Source organism: Marasmius oreades, chromosome 1 (genome assembly GCF_018924745.1).
Source record: "Marasmius oreades isolate 03SP1 chromosome 1, whole genome shotgun sequence".
Classification (NCBI taxonomy): domain Eukaryota; kingdom Fungi; phylum Basidiomycota; class Agaricomycetes; order Agaricales; family Marasmiaceae; genus Marasmius; species Marasmius oreades.
The window spans coordinates 173,394-192,224 of record NC_057323.1 but is presented as its reverse complement, the minus strand read 5'-3'; the positions used below and the strand labels follow the sequence as shown (position 1 = coordinate 192,224).

The window sequence follows — 18,831 nt, the reverse complement described above, 5'->3', positions numbered from 1 at the left end:
GCGAAGTGGAGGTACACGTACTTTTAGTCCTGTTTACCGAACCACATTTTTCTCAAAACGCCTCAAAAATAACCCTCAGCAATCCGAAAAATCAAAATCTCCATATCGACTTGGAAAGGACTGGAAGCCAAGGCACAATCAATTTCGCGGGTGAACGACTGGTACAATGGAAATGGTCAGAGCTATCCACATCACATTGAAGACGTTAGGCAAGTGGAATGGGGTATAAAGAAAGGATTGTTGGCGGTCGAACTTGATTCGCGTTTTTGGATAGAAGATGCGAGTGAATTGGTAGATCTAGAGTAAGCCAACACATACCTTCGTATAAAGTTATAAACGCACAACCTTGGACCAATCTTGCCAAACCCCTTCTGACCGATAACGTATCCATAGCCTTATGATGATCCAAGTCATAGCTTCTGACTCGTTCCCCAGACCATCAGAAACTGACAGAACAGCCAACTTCATCTAAACCCCACCTTCCATGTCCCATAGCCCTCAACTCTTCTGATGAACATTGTCCCTGACAACCTAACGATATTTTTGCAGAACGTCGGAGAGAGCGAGAGAATAAGTCGTATCAGAAAATCCTTACGTACGTTATACATTCGATGGCCCGCCGGCGCTAGGGCGGAGTCCGGACCTCCGGTTCAACAATGGCCAAACACCAAACAACTTTTGACCAGACCACCATCGCGCCGGTATGTCGTTCGTTCCAGCTTGAAATCACCCTGCTAACACTTCTTATTATTTTCAGGCCGATTACTACTTCTTAGGCTTAGGCGTGTATATTGGCTAGCGGTATGCCTGCAATAATTCATGATTTTCTCGTCTTCTAGACCTTGCAGAAAGAAAAAAAAACAATTAGAGCAATATTTGACCGGAAGTCGATGAAGCCGATCTGGAAGGGAGAGAGGTTGGAGATCTCAACGTCAAGGTGGATGTAGACCTCCTGCAACTGCTTAGATCGCGTCTGATGAAGATCGAGGTTAAGGCAGCCTATCAGTCTGGTGTTCCCAAGAACGTTGTCAATGTTGACGACCATTGATCGACATCGCAGGCAAGATACTTCTTCGCTTCCTCTTCCGATCTCGTGCATCCCTTCTGACGAATTTATCTTCTGCAGACCTTCACTTTCGAGCGCCTCGGTCTTAAAGGCTGCACCATCATCCTTGATGGTAGACATGAAACGTGGAAATGAATCGTTCAAGTTGGCTACTAGAGTTGGGTGAAGTGGCGCTCAACTGAGGAGAACAGTCGAAGCTTCTGCCTCAGACATGGGAAGAAGACGAAGTACGAGTGATGGAAGCCAAGTTCCACCCGCTACCAGGGTGGCTTCAAGATGGTGGATGTATAGATTTTTACCCGGGCTCATTCCCAAGATAGCGATGACGAAATGATGAACTAGGTGTGGGGGAGAAACCAACCGGACATTCACAACAACTCGACTTCAGTTCTACGTGTACCCTCGACGCCAGCCTTTTATTGAAGTCCTCCGCGCGCCTTGAGTTTCAACTTGACTACGGTGGTTGATTGCTACTTCCGCCATGACTCTACTGTTACGCAACCTCGCTCCTCCATTCAGCTTCGAACTGCGTCTGTCACCATCAGCCATACCAATATCAATGCATATCGCCTCCGTTTCATGATGTTTTTTCCTGCGCAGTACCTGTCGTCGCATCCATCTTATTGCCACGTTTGGTTTTCATTCACTCTGCGACTTGGTTCCTTAGAAGAACTATCAGCAGACTGGGGCTAAATAAACCTATTCTAAGCGCCCGTCCCGAGTTGTCGGACCGGTTTGAACGCGGAACGCAACACTGGACTTTAAATGGGAAGATTGTAAATACAGCATGGTTATCGAAACAGCATTCCCATCAGTTATTCCCGGAGTGATGAAGGTATCATGATATCGGCAAACACCATCGTGAACGACTCGCCTCCTCCGCGACGGACTCACCGCCTGCTATGCACCGCAAAGCTCTGGATAAAAGGCTTGAATATCTCACCGCACATTTATTGCCTTGAATCGACGATTGGCCCATGATTCATTAACAACTTGTGATCCAGTTACATCTTCCTGGGCTCCAACCAACAATCAAGAACCCTCAGTTATAGGCTCGAAAACATAACATCCCATCATTGCGACCCCTTCCCCGGCCTTTATCCTTCCAGACTTGAAGTGATCAGAACCAAGGCCAAAGGTTGCTATGCCGGTGAACACAGGTGGAATAACGCCCCCGGAGGGCCTAAGTTTTTTCCCCCTCGATGCACATCCTACGCTGTCGGGAATTATTATTGGACCCATGGTTGTCGTTGGGGCACGTCATTTTTACCCTCCTTCGTTTTACCTTCATGCTGATTACTTATTGCGCCTCCCCACAGCTCCAGTTCTTGCTGTATGGTGAGTTCATACTGCATAAGCGCTATTTTGAGATATTGAAGCGCCCCACCAAACAGGCTTCTACATCATGGTTTTCGCCGTCTGCATGATGGTCCTCAAACGACGAAACAAAACTCCCCAACGAGTGTTCCACTTCACATTGATGGTATCCCTATTCGTACTGGCGACGATTGGCCTTGGAAACAATACCGCTCTGGCCATCATCCAAGCTGTGTATTACTCCGACCGGTGCACTGGTAAGGATAGCCCGGGACAGGTTATGCTGATGGTGTTTCATATGCTTCCGTACGTTGCCATTTTAGCTTTAGCTTCTTTGCGGGTGTCGGTTACTTGGATCTTACTGAAGGGGTGCGGTGGCTTGCCTAGGATTGCGTCGACCGTTTTGACGATGATGGCCAAGTAAGAAGTCTTCGAAGTCTCCTCGTTGTGGTTGAGGGATCACTGATCTACATCAGTATCCTGGCAGATGTTGTCTTGGTAAGGAAATCCCACCCTAATCCCGAGAAACACCGATGAACCGTTCTTAGGTCTTCCGGTGCTATGCACTATGGGACTTCCGGAAGAGTGTGATAATCGTTCCAACCATTGCTTGCGTTGTCTCCAATGGTGAGTTGGCGCTTATTCTTTTCTCAAATCTTCAACCTCTGACTTGATGTATTTCCCTCCAGTGTTAGGTATATTATCAATGGCCATAATGGTTTCTTTAGGCTTGAACCCAGAGTCCACGCTTGCTACTAGATTGGGAGGTCAAGCAGCACATCTCGAGGATGTATACTACATCATGAACGCGTTTATTAATATCGTGTTGACGTCGATGGTCGGTGAGTCTTTTAGCCCGAATCCTCGGTTCTAAAAAGGTAAAACTTACACTCTCTTGTGTCGCTAGCCAGGAGAATAGGGTTCTCAGGAGCTTATTACCCACCTACTACCGGACAATCATTCAAGAAACGATACGCTTCGATCTCTTCCATCATGTACGTGCCAGCTCACAGGACCCTCAATCAACTACAACCATTGAAAACGCTATCCCAGCTTACAGTCGGGACTGGTTTACCCGCTGGTCCTAGTCATGTCCGTTCCTTTCACTCTTTTTCCTGCGTTAGAGGGGTGGGATGTATACCCTCTGTTGATTCAGGTCGCGGTACGTCTATCGGGAATGCCTCGATTTTGACCCGTTATTCATCGCATGGTATTTGAAGGGAATATGTCCAACTTTGATGATCGTTCGAGTTGGGCTTGGAGTTGGTGTCATGGCCGGGAACTCCAGTGGGAGTTTTACTTTGAATGTTAGTGGGACAGACGAGCAGTGGCGACGTTCGGCATGAAGCCTTTGTTCAATACCGCGTTGTGGAAGGTTCCCTTCCGTTACTCGTCGACTTCGCACTTACATAAAGTATTATTTCTGTATGTTAAATGTCATATAGACCATGGCACTCCCACTGGGACACATATGACATTAGCTAAATTCTCCCAGTTATATCTCTTAGCAACTCCTAGCTCTCCCTCGCTTTCCACTCCTAATCGCTATTCGACAATCCGAACCGCGGGGCGAACCGTCTTCTCGCAAGTTTCTTCATCACCGTGTGAGGGGGGCTTCTGTTTTAACCTTGAGAGTGAACTCGGAACCCATTCACGTTTTGCCCGCTTCCGAGAGCGTTCCGCTGTGAATCAAGGAGTAGGTATCCGGGGGCTTCCGGGCAATACCCGACGGCGAATTGGTATATTACAAGTGAATAATGGTCATTGGCCTCACGATGGATTAAAGTTGTATTGAGGATACTTCATATCAAACGAAAGAAAAAGAAACCCTCGAGTCGGAATCTCAAACTCACCCTCTCCATCCGGTCCGACACGGTTAACCGGCCCGCGGAGTTTCCTGAACGGTGACTTGTACGTGGCGTGACGTTACGAGTTGTTGTTTGCGCTTTACCAACGCTTTACATCGTCTCCTTTTAATTTTGTGAAGGATTGAAATTGGCGTGTCTCCATAGTGCCCAATTGTCTCCTTCGCTAATCATTTGGGAACATTGATGGTCGAAGTACGTATGATAGGTTTTTTCTACACTCTTGCTAAGGTTTTCGACCTGTCAGCGCCCTGAGGGCCGTTTTTGGTACGACCTTAAATGCCGCACTCACACGTCAAGCTCGGCGATGATGAGGGGGGAGGTACACTGGTGGAGGCGATATCGAATGTGGACAAACGATGGTTGTAACTCTTAAGTCAAGTTCTCGCATCCTCGTGCACGCCAGCGTTCCCCAAGCGTTCCCTGCTGGTCCACATGTTCATGATCAAGTAACACCGCGACTTGTCTCAGGCTGCTCTCCGTCTCCTTTCATTTTGTGTCCTGTTAAACCGAAGCAGAGTATAGGGCTAAGGAGATCGTTCACGTAAAGGGAACGGTCATTTCGAATTCATCCGCTGTGATCTGTCAACCTAATCAAGTTTTCATCTTAGATGAAGAATACTTTCAACTTTCAATCGCTTATTTGGATGTGGAAGGCACTACTGGGAGGATCCTAACTACACCCTGTGAGAATGGATCGTTGTCGAAACACCTTCTCATCCATCATCAGTCATTCCAGTGATGACTCAGGGCGTCGCGATGCGACACGTTGTAATTACTACTCCCTCAATACCCACCCCCTCCGCTCACCCTGGCACAGTGGCGAACTCTGACATGTCACTGTCTGCTAAACATCGAATTCGAACTTATACCCCAGGCTCTAAAGCTCCAACTACAGGGCCTAAGCATCTCATCTCAGCTGGTATCAATGATTAGAACATCAGCAGTTGATCTTGTTTCGCCTTCGTGGGAAGCATGCTTCAACCAGGACTCAAGAGCGCTCATTTATAGGTTTATAGCATAAGATCTTACCATCGTGAACCTTCCCGCCTCTATCCTTCTAGCCTTGAAGTGACCACAACCAAGACCTATGCCGTCGAACCCGGACCAAAGTTCCGTCCCTCTCAATGCACATCTGACGCTGTCAGTAAATATTATTGGACCTATGGTTATCATTGGGGCACGTCATTTTTACCCTCCTTCGCTCTGCCTTTGGCACCTGTGCTGATTACTGATTGCTCCCTCTCCCTCTCCTCTCCCTCTCCCCAGGTCCAGTTCTTGCTATATGGTCAGTTCATATCATATGAGCGTCATTTCGGGATAAGGCGAACCACCAATCAGGCTTCTACATCATGGTCTTCGCCGTCTGCATGATGGTCCTCAAACGACGAGACAAAACTCCCCAGCGAACGTTCCACTTTACATTGATGATATCCCTATTCGTACTGGCGACACTTGGCCTTGTAATCAACACCACTCTGGCCGTCATGCAAACTGCGTACTTCTATCGATGGACTGGCAAGGACAGCCCGGGGAAAGCTGTGCTAATGGTGGTTCATATGCTTCCGTACGTCGTCATTTAAGCTCTAGATTCTTTGCGGGTGTTTGTTGGTCGAATCTTACTGGAGGCGTGCTGTGGATCATCTGTCTAGAATTGTGTCGGCTATTTTGACGATGATGGCCAAGTAAGAAGTCTTCTGTTGTTGCGGCTGAGGTATCACTGATCCACATCAGTATCCTGGCAGACGTTGTCTTGGTAAGGGCAAGAAATAAAATACCCGCTGAAACGTTAATGTTCTCAGGTCTTCCGGTGCTATGCACTTTGGGACTCCCGGAGGAGTGTGATAATCGTCCCAACCATTGCTTGTGTTTTATCCAATGGTGATTATCGTTTGTCCTTCTCTCTTCTTCAACTGCCGACTCAATGAATTCCTCTCCAGGAATAGGTATAGTCTCAATGGCCATAGCGATTTCTTCAGGCTTGAGCTTGAACCCGGGCTCCACGCTCGCTAAATGGGGAAGCCAGGCAGTATATCTCGAGGATGTATACTACGTCGTGAACGCGTTGATTAACGTCGTTTTAACGTCGATGGTCGGTAAGTCAGTGGATTCTCGGTTCTAAAGAATTAAATGGCAAACTTGACACTTTCCCGTTTTGCTAGCCAGGAAAATTTGGTTGTCGGGCGCTCATTGCCGACATTATTCTACTGCCGGACAATCATTGAAGAAACGATATACATCGATCTCTTCGATAATGTAAGTAGGTAGTTCACAGGACCCACATTAGCGATAACCATTGAGAAACCTATCCTAGCTTACAGTCAGGACTAATTTACCCGCTTGTCCTATTCATATCCGTCCCTTTCACTCTTTTTCCTTCGTTAGTGGGGTGGGATGTATATCCTCTGTTGATTCAGGTCGCGGTACGTCGAGCAGGAATGTATCGATTCCGACCCGTTACTCATCGTTTTTGAAGGGAATCTGTCCTACTTTGATGATCGTTCGAGTTGGGCTTGGACTGGGTGGCGTGGTCACAGGGAACACCAGTGGTAGTTTTACTTTGAAAGTTAGTGGGGCTGACGAGTAGTGGCGTTCGGTGTTCGGAAGCCTTTGTTCAATACCGCGTTGTGGAAGGTTCCCTTCCGTTACTCGTCGACTTCACACTTGCTTGAAGTTCCATTTCTGTATGTTAAATGTCATGTAGACTATGGCACTCCCACTGGGACACATAGGACACACAATTCTCCCAGTTATATCTCTTAGCCAACTCCTAGCTCTCCCTCGGCGCTTTCAACTTCTAATCACTATTCGACAATCCGAACCCTGGGGCGAACCATCTTCTCGCAGGGTTCTTTCATCACCGTGTGAGGGGGGCTTCTGTTTTAGCCTCGAGAGTGAACTCGGAACCCATTCGCGTTCTGTGTACGACTTCCAACTTCCGAGAGCGTTCCGCTGTGAATCAACTCAAGGAGTAGGTATCCGGGGCTTCCGGGCAATACCCGACGGCAGATTGGTATATTACAAGTGACCAATGGTCATTGACCTCACGATGGATCACTGCAGTTTGCAGAACGTAGGGCGCGAGCTGTTTTTTTCCCCCGCGCAACCAAATTTTGATGTTCCGACCAAATGTTCCGACCAGTCTGATGCTTGCATATGGCCTCCCGTAGCCTTAATCATAAGTTCCCTTGAGCTAAATGCTCCACAGGCCACTCCATATCTTGTATTGAATTACTCTTATGGTAAACAAAATGACTGATATTCCAGTTAAAACTTGATATGAAATTGGGGGCGAACTGTGGGTAATCATGTGCTGAGACCTGGCGCTAATATAAACTTCCGAGATAAGAGTTGAGGCACGAGGATCTTATCAGTGGATAAGATAGCGACTATGAGAAAGCGATACTTTGGCCGCGCGTCGTGCTTCCTTTTCTCTCCGTCGCGTGCCCTCCATCGCCTTCTCCAGTCTTTTTTCTCGTCCCACCCTCCTTCCCCTACAGGCACCTCTTTCTCCTCTAGCGCTGGGTACCACAGCTGCCGTCCAGATCTCTCGGCTTTTTGGCACCCGAGCGCTCAGGTTTGGCCCTATCCCACTTTGGGGGCTTTTCTTCCCGACCTGTTTGCTTTCCCAGAACGCGTCTTTTCACGTGCCCTTTAGGTGCCCCCAAAAAGTGGCCTAGGCCTAGCCTCCGGCGACCCACTAAACTGAGATATAGCTAGACATAGAAACTAATGATATAGCAAGAACTATCTATTCTATGAGAGCCTCTCACTCTTGCTATACAATTCTCCTTCTCCCTTATTTCTCTCCTGAGCAGAAGCAAGGAGACTATCTTATCCCACTGAATATGGAGATTGCTACGCAACAACTTCCAAATTTAGGTCTAAGTATCACGTGGTGAGACGGTCTGAGCTTAGTTGGAAGGTTCAGTCGGAACATTTGGTCGGAACATCGAAATTTGGTCGCGCGGGAGTTCGCGCCCTACGTTCTGCAAACTGCAGTAAGTTGTATTGAGGGTACTACATATCAAACGAAAGAAAAAGGAACCCTCAGAATCTCAAACTCACCATCCGGGTCCTCTCCGACGCGGTTAACCGGCCCGCGGCGTTTCCCGAACGTTGACCTGTACGTGGCGTGACGTTACGAGTAGTTGTTTACGCTTTACCAACGCTTGACATCGTCTCTTTTTTGTGAAGGATTGAAATGGGCACTGTGTGTGTCTCCATAGTGCTCAATTGTCTCTTTCGCTCTTGCTAATTATTTGGGAATATCGATGGTCAAAGTACGTGTGATGAGTTTTTCTACACTCTTGCTAATGTTTTCGACCTGTCAGCGCCAGGGCCGTTTTTGGTACGGCCTTAAATGCCCTCACACTTCAAGTTCGGCGATGATGAGGGGGGGAGGTAAACTGGTGGAGGCGATAGCGAATGTGGACAAACGATGGTTGGAAGTCTTATTGTCAAGTCCTCGCATCCTCGGACTCGTACACGCCAGCGTTCCCCAAGTGTTCCCCGCTGGTCCACATGTTCATGATCAAGTACTTTGGACGTGGAAGGCATCAATAATGGGAGGATCCTAACTAGACCCTGTGAGAAGGGATCTTCGTCGAAACACCTTCTCATCAGTTTTCCAGCGATGACTCAGGGCGTCGCGATGCGGCATGTCGTAAATACTACTCCCTCAATAACCCGCCCCTTCCGCTCACCCTGGCACGGTGGCGAACTCGAACATGTCACTGTCTGCTAAACATTGATTTTGAACTATATTCTAAACTCTAAAGCTCCGACTACAGGGCCTGAACATCTCCGAACCTCATCTTGTATCAACGATCGGGTTATGTATCATCAGCAATTGATCTTGTTTCACCTTCGTGGGAAGCATGCTTCAACCGAGGCTCAAGAGCGCTCATTTATAGGTTTGAAAGCATAAGATCTTATCATCGTGAACCCTTCCAGCCTTGACCACAACAAAGACCAAAGACTGCTATGCTGGCGAACCAGGATGGAATAATGCCCGTAAACGGCCAAATTTCTTTCCCTCTCAATGCGCATCTGACGCTGTCAGGAATTATTATTGGACCTATGGTTGTCATTGGGGCACGTCATTTTTACCCTCGTTCGCTCTGCCCTTGGAACCTGTGCTGATTGCTTTTTGCTCCCTTTCGCTCTCCCCAGCTCCAGCTCTTGTTATATGGTTAGTTTCGTATTATACAAGCGTCATTTCGGGATAGGGCGAACCAACAATCAGGCTTCTACATCATGGTCTTCGCCGTCTGCATGATGGTCCTCAAACGACGAAACAAGACTCCCCAGCGAACGTTCCACTTCACATCGATGATATCCCTATTCGTACTGGCGACACTTGGCCTTGTAATCAACACCACTCTGGCCGTCACGCAAGCTGCGAGTTACTTCTATCTATGGGCTGGCAAGGACAGCGTGCAGCCTATGCTGAGGGTGGTTCATATGGTCCCGGGCTTCATGTATGTTGTCATTTAGCTTCTTTGCGGGCGTTGGTTACTTGGATCTTACTGAAGGGGTGCGGTGGCTTGCCTAGGATTGCGTCGACCATTTTGACGATGATGGCCAAGTAAGAAGTCTTCGGAGTCTCCTCGTTGTGGTTGAGGGATCACTGATCTACATCAGTATCCTGGCAGATGTTGTCTTGGTAAGGAAATACTACCCTAATCCTGAGAAACACCGATGAACCGTTCTTAGGTCTTCCGGTGCTATGCACTATGGGACTTCCGGAAGAGTGTGATAATCGTTCCAACCAGTGCTTGCATTCTCTCTAACGGTGAGTGCGCTTGTTCTTACCTCAGCCTCCCACTCAATGAACTCCTTTCCAGGAATAGGTATAGTCTCAATGGCCATAACGATTTCTTCACACTTGATCCCGGGCTCCTCGCTTGCTAAATGGGGCGACCAAGCAGCACGTCTCGAGGATGTATACTACATCCTGAATGCGTTGATTAATATTGTGTTGACATCGATGGTCGGTGAGTTGAATCCTTGGTCCCCAAATTATTTGTCAACCTTTACTACAATTTTCTGTTCCGCTAGCCAGGAGAATATGGTTGTCGGGGGCTTATTCCCGACATTATTCTACTACCGGAGAAGCACTGAAGAAACGATACGCTTCAATCTCTACAATTATGTAGGTAGTTCACGAGATTCCTCATCATGTACTCAACAATCACCGCGAAACGCATCCCAGCTTACAATCGGCACTAATTTATCCGCTGATCCTAGTCATTTCCGTCCCTTTCACTCTTTTCCCTGCGTTAGCGGGGTGGGATGTATATCCTCTGTTGATCCAGGTCGCGGTACGTCGAGCAGGAATGTATCGATTTCGACCCATTACTCATCGTCTTTGAAGGGAATCTGTCCTACTTTGATGATCGTTCGAGTTGGGCTTGGAGTTGGTGTCATGGCTGGGAACTCCAGTGGGAGTTTTACTTTGAACGTTAGTGGGGTTGACGAGTAGTGAACATGCCTGCCGACCCGCTGCCGAATAATGCCGGATTCCTCCCACGGATTTTCCGTCGTAGATCATTTTCTTACAAACCTTCGCTTTCGTCGGTCGGTTTTGCCCTATACCTATACTTTCACTATCCTTCATTCAATTATGAATTACATCACAAGAAGTAGGTATCCGATGGTTAAAGAATGACTGGTATTTTATACGTGTGTCCGTTCGCCTGGTGAATAATGGTAGACGGTATATTACAAGTGATAAATGGTTCCGCGATGTGGGGTATATCATTAGGATCGTGTATTGCGTATTGAATCCTCTATACGCCGGGGACTTTGACTTGCCTATATTATCGTGAGTCTAACCTGTCAAAAGCAAGAAACTCCCGGGTACTCACCTCTACATCCAGGTCCCTTCCAACCGGAACTGGTCTCAGAGTATCTGCATCATCATCGTCACTGTCTCCAACTACTATAATCTCAACAGCATCACTCTCTTCATCCCCCAAAGGATCTCGATGATCTCTCGGAATATAATCAAACATCTCATCCGGGAACTTTATCAACGTCGGACTTTTCTGTGACGGAGGAACGGTATTTCGTAACATAGTCGCCCGGGCCGTCACAGCTATTGTTGTTGTTGTGGTGGTGGTGGTGGTACTAATGGCGTTGGCAGCTCGTACGGTCGGGGATATGGAGGCTGAAGCCGTCGCTATGGTCGTCACTTCTGAATCGGGAAAGTCGGGGAAGGTGAGAGCAGTCATGTCCATCTGAGGTAAGGAGAACCGGTCGCAGCATTCACCGGAGCGTGAAGATCCTGAGCTGACCCAGAACAGGAGGAGTGCGTTTAGTGTTACCTGGAGTCCGGAGGGAAGGAATAGGAGAGAGGTGTTCAGGGGGTGATGAAATGGAAGGAAGAGGACCAAAAAGGGGGTTATCGGGAGATTTCAGTCAGTTAGAGTAAGAGAATAGAAGGGAAGTATGGTATGGTGTCGAACTCACATCAGTTACGCAGCTAACGAGACATATCCAACCTATCTCCTGTCCATGCAATGCAATGATGACAACATAGTTAACCTAGTAAAGGTATGAGTTTAAGGAAACATATTCCAGTGATATTAAGTTTCGAAAAACATACAGCGGACACAGTAAGACTTCCGCACGCCGCACTAGGAGGAATGAGTAACTCCACAGAAATCCGAAGGTTTAAAAACTCACTAAAGCGTTTTCTTCGCCATAGCCCTCAACTTCGGACTCATCGGGTGTGACCTCCAAAACGGCCACAGGAACATCCCAGTGAATAACACGTTCTGGGATAAGTCGTAGGCCACGAGGGGGATAGTTCTTTAAGAAAAGGAATGTCAATTTCTAGGAATCCGCTGAATCGGCACTTGAAGGACTCACGCAAATGATTCAAGGCCCAACACACACACCCGGTCTTCATTCATAAAACTCTTTCGTCCGAATATCATCAAAAAGAAGATGACGAGGTAACCTAGTTGGACGGTGCAACATATTCGATAGACAGGGGTTTGGAACCGTGGAGTTTGGTTGCCGGATGACCATACGATGTAGACCTGGTTGGAAGTTCGCGTCAGAATCAAGGTTTTAGTCCAAAGTGGAGGATATAAGGGGGCCCATGTATTCCATAACGGGGAGAAGATGGCTCTTTGAGAGAGAAGATCAAGCGCGAAATACCTACTTTCTCAACGAGGAACGCGTATATGAAGAGCTACGGGGGAGGTGTGAATGAACGGTTGCGATGCCCGGAAACCGAACGTCAGGCACACACCTTCGTACTTCCATAACAAAGAATACAAAGAATAATGGCGATTTGACATGTCGTAATTGATCCTATTAATCCCACACCTGTCGATAATATACCAGCTGTTTTTCAAGGCGGGATTAAGGCAACGAGTACCGCAACGAGGCGTGAGCGGGTGAGCGGTAGAGGGGATGGGTAAAAAGCAGGGTGTATTGTTTAGCACGCGATTCGAATTCTTCAAGGGACTTGGGGGGGGGAAAGACGTACAGAATACGACAAATATCCATCTAATCAGAATTTCTACCTCATCAACGAACAAGATTCTAAATCAGAAAAGAGGAGGAAGAGGACACGCACGAATCCAATAACACAAGAATGATACACGTCTTTCCCCATGTTAGATGCTTCCACGGCTCCCATCGATTTAAGGGCGGTGTACGACGAGATAAGCAGTATCCGAGAACCGAGGCACCTGCACGTTATCGAGGATTCAGATTAGAAACGAAGCGTTGTGGGTGCCGAAATACTACTTCGTCACGTAACGAGACCGAACCTATTAGATGGATCACACTTGCAAGGATTTGAAGCGAAGCGTAAGATGTCGTGAGTGACATTCCCCAGTGTTCCTTGTTCGACGGAAGGCGGTCAGAGGGAGGGAGGGAGGAGGAGGAGGGAGAAAGGGAACGGAAGGAAAAGGGGAACCTTGAAGACGATGATGAGATACCCGTTTTATGTATGAGCGTAGATATCAAAGTTCCAGGTGACGAGTCCCAGAATGTACCGACTTAAACGTGTGAAGATGATGGGAAGAGTCGACGGATGCAATGATAAATAACATATACTCGGATAAGGACTTATTCAATTGAAAAGAATTCCCTTCGAGGAGGGTATTCATGTCTAAATGGGTATATAGTATATGTCAATGATAGAATACTTAGCACTAGCTGATTGTAGAGCCTACCTCCCCCCGAAACTTGTAATAGAGAAGAACAAGAAGAGAAAAAAAGCAGCCTGAAAAGAGGTTCCCCATGAACAGCCCCAGTGTGCGTCACCATGGGATGTGGCGGATCGATTTTCTATACGCCGCTTTTGGCACTTGGCAGAACGAGTCATCGTAACTTACGCCACCCGATGCGGTTATATGATTCGCATGCCAAGTTTTTATGCGAGTGCGAGGTATCTTTCCGAAAAAAGCACCGAAGGAAAGAGCAAAACACAATCGCGATTACGTCGGTGACCTTTAAAATTCTAATTTCTGGAATGGAATACTCGGGAAAGGGTATACGACACTACAGGTTCCCTTGCAAGTTTTCGATTCGCAATACTAGATAGGAGAGAAGAACTTGACTGCCAGAGGGAAAGGAGGAAGCCTCTTATTCAAATTATGGAAATTATGGAAGCATAAACGATGAGCGGGAAGCTCAGTAATGTATTTTCATCACAGGAGGTGAAACTACTAAACCGGAAGAAAGGAGAATTGAATATTAGAATCCTAGATGTAATTGAAGTCAGTCTGAGAGTCATGATACCAACTTACCCGAACGAGCGCACTCTTGCAAGGTTTGTCAATCGAATGAACTTATAAGTGCATCCGACGCTCGAGTACTTCAAATTCAAAAGGAACGGACAGATGCGACTTAGACAATGCGTGGTTTAGTATCGGGGTGTTTATAGATGTCACACGATAAGATCATGATAGATCCTTGTTTTGATGGCCGAAGAGCCGGAGAGTTATGTGGAGGCAGGTCGAAGGCAGCTAGGTCACAGTGAGTCAATAGGTTTAGATTGACTGGCGATAAGACCGTGACAATGGAGCACAGCATCGGTAGCACTCTGAGAGTCATGATTGAATAGAATCAGATGAAAGAGTTGCTTGAAAAAAGTGATACTCACCTGGTCTAGTTACCCAGTGTGTTCGAATCTCCCTTACTAATGACTCAATCGGAGACGGCTGTACGCCCTAATTTAGAGAATTAGCCTGAGGAAAGTCGAATATGTTGGAATGTTGATGACCGCATCGATAGGCAATAAGAACATATGTAATATTGCCAGGAAACCGTAGGCGAGTCTTCAAGATACGGTAGGGTCGCACTAGTACTCCAAAGTGTGGGATCAGATCGTTGAAAAGCTGTAATATGCGGTATGACGGAGGGAAAGTGTTCAGACTTGCGGCAAATGATACGAAGACGAACAAGACGCGAACTCGGAGGCGAACGAAATTGAAATGTGAATCTCATTTTACTTTCAATGAAGTTTGAGCGCATGCTCGAGGTCAGGAAAAACGAAAAATCGAGAGATCGAACATACCTGGCTTGCGTTGATATCCACCTTTATTTGAATGCGGGAGTGTGCATATTCAGAACCGCTAATACCCCGGAAAGGCAGAGAGTCCTGATATTATTGAGATGGCTGGAACCTTAATGGCCGAGATCGGGATCTTTGAACGGTGAGATGAGAATGGCCATTCAATGAGATTGAAATTAGTACGGGAGTAGAATACCGGGTAGGGGAGGTCGGAAATCAGGCGGGGAGGTGTGATAAAAAAATAATACACCTCAAAAGCCAAGCGCGCAAGTCATGGCAGGTCTGAATAATTGTATTGAGTGACGGGACGACCTCTGGTCCGATTCAATCACTTTGAACGCTTTCAAGGTCACAGTGGTTCGGTAAGCGGAAGACAATGGATCCATATGCATATGTCATTAGAACGCCGACGGCAATTCGAAATAGTGCAGGGAATATGATATTAGATCAGGAAGACGTCGGGGTGTACTATTCCGATGCGGGGGACAAAGAGGAACACTGCTGAGAGAGGATTAGGAACCTTGCCATCGAGAACCTTGATATTAGGAACGGAATGGAGGGTTTGACCTGTGAAGACTGAGACAGCCCACGATTACAGTATGCACACTGATAGCCTTGCAAGAGAAAAAATTAATATTTTCGGGACCCCGTAATTCAGAAAAAAGCGCGTTGAGATTGATGAAATCTGATTCCATTGGAACTTGCGACTCCACGTGTACCTTGAGAATGGTAAGATATGTGTCAAGGCAAGTGTTGATTTGCATGAAAGCACCGGAAATAACAGTGACAAACTCATTAGATTTGGGTCAGCAGATGCTACATGTACGGCTGTTGTCAGAATGCGTGAGTCGGAGTTCAGCGAACATTTGGCGAACATCGGACCTAGGCTACAGAGCCGGGGGCTCTATGAACTAGTATTGATACGAAGGACTGTATGAAAACTGATGCAAGTGTCCACAGAAAAGCTAGGCACTCCAAAACGAAAGCTGGCGTCACTATGCAATAAATGGTACGCAAATGGTATGTCGAATCTCGATGTCGATGATGGGAGCGCGGGCCGCGCCCCGTTCGCCAGCGGGCTTCGGGCCGTCGGGGAACAAAATCCCATTGGGCACGTGTTACGATGACGTTGCCCTGTCCGATCTTGACGCCTTCCTTCCAGTCTCAAGTAGTTACCAGTTACTACTTATACCACCCAGAACTATCGGCTCTCAGCTACGAAGTTGTGGCCGGAGGCTTGGGTCAAATCGGATCATATCTTATTGAATACCGTGCATCCGAGTCGTCCGACATACCAGAATCGCCCTCCCAAAATCCAACACCGAACGATGGCCCGAGTGCTCGTAATATGGGAAGCAAAGGACATTGCTGGCAACGACGGCGATGATGGTCTTCACCCACTACCTCGATACGGCTCTTGGGCATAACGCTAATTATTTCGCAACTGAGAACTCACCAATTGACGGGCGCATCTGCGATTGATCATCCTACGATAGTCTGGACAGTGTTTCTCACAGATGATCTTGAGGACCAAAGGCGGGGGCGAAGAAGCGACCTTCCCGTACATTCCCGAACGGTAATGCCTTCCAGAAGTCCCATCCTCCCGAAGATAGGTTATATGTAGGTTCATGCACTGTTATTCGCGCTAGGTACTGATTGAACGAAATGAATATAGAACTGGTCCTCTGGTCCTTTTTTTGTAGGTCTTCTTGAGATCTATGCGCTCAATAAAGATCGGATGTTGAGTATAACTCAATCAGCTAGATGATTCACTTTGGTCTGTTTGGCGTCCTGTCATCTGCAAACCATTTGTACAGACATGTGCGTCGTTCAAACCTTTATCTAGATCCATAGTATTTGCTGATACCTTGCTAATGAAAGATCTGTACTACTTAGCCTTCTCGAACGATGCCAAAACTAGCAAAAAAATCAAAGGTTTTACCTCTTGGTGTTCACCTTAGCAGGACTCGAGTTCCCACTGACCGCACTCAGCGAACACAGGAGCCGAGCTCTGTGGTCGATAACAGTGTCTGTGTGAGTGCGGACGCAAGAGCGGGGACCCATCGAAGTGAGGGTGGATGTGACCCGAAATTTCGGAACGAGGTTTTAGTTATGGAGACTCTGAATTGGGCAAGTTTTCTCTCCCCTCTGGTCCGGATTATGAACTTACCCTTATTCTGACACTATCTATAGAACCCAAATCTTGGTCTTGGCGACGGGATTGCGTATGATATCAAGCACGGTGGTTTATCCAACGTATGAGCCTGGTAGTTGACCGTCCATGAAATCACACAAGTTACCTATGTTGCCTTCAAGAAGTGTTAAGGTCTCTAACTCTAAAAAGTGCCCCCCCTAGCGGTGTAAATAATTTCAGTACGTACTATTTTTGGCAATTCCGACATGAGAATTTGGTCATACTGTAAATTGTCATCATGTGACCTGGCATTTCTCAGAATGCTGGGGTATCTAATTTTTCCTTAAGGCTACCTTGACCCACATACGTTGGTACTATGTAGAACCCCTCCAAACGAGGTCCCACTCAGCAAAATCGCTTACAAGTGACGGAGACCGGGACGTAACAACTAATCGCCACAGAGAAACTACGGTCCGTCAGAGCGACCGCTCCCACGCCTCCATGTGTGGTGACTCGGTTCAAACTTTTTAGTCGATATTACCTCCTGTTCCGAGTCACTGATCAACGCGGCAGAAGCGATGCTCAATGATTATTTGGATCATCGTGCATGATCATGATGAAGCGTGGGAGATGAACTAGCCACTCCCGCTGGGGTGATCGAGTCCTCTTGACCAGGTCTCGGCACTCACTAGGGAAGGCTACAGCCCCAGATAAACTCACACTCCATTACTCAGGAACTTAGAATTTGACCGTAAATACTTTCGCTCGTTCTCACGTTTTCCTGTGTACTATCCGGGTTAGCTGGTAAGATCAAGTTTACCGAAATCACTTGGAAATAACTTAAAACCAGCTACTTATGTACACAGGTGAATAAATAAATAAACAATTTTACAGTATCTTAATTGTTCGTTAAGCCATACCATCGTCACACCTCACCCGCCCCTCCTTCCGAACCGGCTCTCCTTGAGATATTCTTTTCCCTCTGAGAACTCGTACCACCTCCAAACACAGGTGATTCCGGCTCTTCCAGTGCTATCTGGCTCCGTTGACTACCCCCCGCTTTTGCGAAAGCCACCGGATCCACCCCGAAATCGTCTATAATAGTCGACAATACTCCAGGAGCCGCACGGAACCCTCCCATAGTACTCTCCTGTCCAATGATCGAGCCATCGTTCACCGTAGCAGAGTGGGAATGTTCACTTTCCCACCTTCGGAGGTGGAGAAGGAAACGAGCTGTGAGGAGTCCAGAAAGCCTGATTGACGGATTCAACGGGTTGTCAGTACGCATCTAGTAACGTTTGATATTCTAGATAGACTCTTACGGTAGTGTGAGGCCGTTCAAAAAGCGCTGAAAGAAGCTCCCGGCCTGTTTGGCAACACCGTTTGATCAGGAACTTGTGTCGGATAGCGTATATGATACCCTACTTACCGGTGCACGCTGATTGATGTATATTCAGAGGATTTTTCATCAGCGTTCACAGCGATCGCCAAGAATATGTTCAAATCACTTACGAAGTTCAACACCACCGCGCCTGTGGTGAACAATGATACCACACTACGGTTGGAAGGGGATTAAGGCGTGCGTGAGTAAGTGATATGATCTATTTGAGCCCATCCGGATTCCCTACCTGAAATAGAAGACACCTGTGAAAAGTGGCTTTCGTGAGCGTTTCCTGTGGATACAGAAACTCCACCCCACTTACCTTGTTCGAAAATGAGGTATAGAAATCCAGATTTCTGGTTCCTCCATGGGCCCCCGGCTCTAAAGGCCTGGATACTTCGGATTATAGTCAAGATGGCAGAAGAATACTCGAATACGACCATCAAGATGGACAAAAGGGTATTTGCTTCCATAATAAATCAGAACAGTAGCTTCAGGGGAGGGTGAAGTCTCTTACCACTGCGG

General features: G+C 47.3%; 5 protein-coding genes across 5 annotated transcripts; 3 read left to right on the top strand and 2 right to left on the bottom strand.

Moving 5' to 3' along the window:
• Nucleotides 1-669: 669 nt before the first annotated feature.
• Nucleotides 670-3,729, top strand: E1B28_000044 (uncharacterized protein; the record flags this gene model as incomplete). Its single annotated transcript, XM_043145841.1, has 12 exons — nt 670-701; nt 758-1,060; nt 1,127-2,321; nt 2,386-2,404; nt 2,461-2,689; nt 2,771-2,803; nt 2,860-2,881; nt 2,932-3,010; nt 3,073-3,225; nt 3,291-3,378; nt 3,437-3,545; nt 3,604-3,729. The coding sequence occupies exons 3-12, from the start codon at nt 2,211-2,213 to the stop codon at nt 3,727-3,729; spliced, it is 969 nt and encodes a 322-aa protein (XP_043014540.1). The 5' UTR covers nt 670-701; nt 758-1,060; nt 1,127-2,210.
• Nucleotides 3,730-5,922: 2,193 nt separating this feature from the next.
• Nucleotides 5,923-6,835, top strand: E1B28_000043 (uncharacterized protein; the record flags this gene model as incomplete). Its single annotated transcript, XM_043145840.1, has 7 exons — nt 5,923-5,933; nt 5,983-6,004; nt 6,051-6,129; nt 6,189-6,344; nt 6,411-6,504; nt 6,563-6,671; nt 6,725-6,835. The coding sequence occupies 7 exons, from the start codon at nt 5,923-5,925 to the stop codon at nt 6,833-6,835; spliced, it is 582 nt and encodes a 193-aa protein (XP_043014539.1).
• A 2,672-nt stretch (nt 6,836-9,507) lies between these two features.
• Nucleotides 9,508-10,735, top strand: E1B28_000042 (uncharacterized protein; the record flags this gene model as incomplete). Its single annotated transcript, XM_043145839.1, has 8 exons — nt 9,508-9,731; nt 9,806-9,838; nt 9,895-9,916; nt 9,967-10,045; nt 10,104-10,247; nt 10,312-10,405; nt 10,466-10,574; nt 10,628-10,735. The coding sequence occupies 8 exons, from the start codon at nt 9,508-9,510 to the stop codon at nt 10,733-10,735; spliced, it is 813 nt and encodes a 270-aa protein (XP_043014538.1).
• Nucleotides 10,736-10,839: 104 nt separating this feature from the next.
• E1B28_000041 (uncharacterized protein) lies at nt 10,840-13,355 on the bottom strand. The gene is made up of 12 exons (XM_043145838.1): nt 13,330-13,355; nt 13,041-13,271; nt 12,845-12,959; nt 12,755-12,774; nt 12,515-12,609; nt 12,425-12,454; nt 12,127-12,299; nt 11,941-12,066; nt 11,861-11,891; nt 11,725-11,799; nt 11,121-11,579; nt 10,840-11,067 (listed from the first exon to the last, which is right to left on the bottom strand). Exons 2-12 carry the CDS (start codon nt 13,099-13,101, stop codon nt 11,014-11,016), a joined length of 1,239 nt encoding a protein of 412 aa, XP_043014537.1. The 5' UTR covers nt 13,102-13,271; nt 13,330-13,355; the 3' UTR covers nt 10,840-11,013.
• Nucleotides 13,356-17,850: 4,495 nt separating this feature from the next.
• On the bottom strand, nt 17,851-18,779 carry E1B28_000040 (uncharacterized protein; the record flags this gene model as incomplete). Its single annotated transcript, XM_043145837.1, has 6 exons — nt 17,851-18,178; nt 18,248-18,291; nt 18,355-18,363; nt 18,438-18,480; nt 18,554-18,569; nt 18,629-18,779. 6 exons carry the CDS (start codon nt 18,777-18,779, stop codon nt 17,851-17,853), a joined length of 591 nt encoding a protein of 196 aa, XP_043014536.1.
• Between the last annotated feature and the right edge of the window lie 52 nt (nt 18,780-18,831).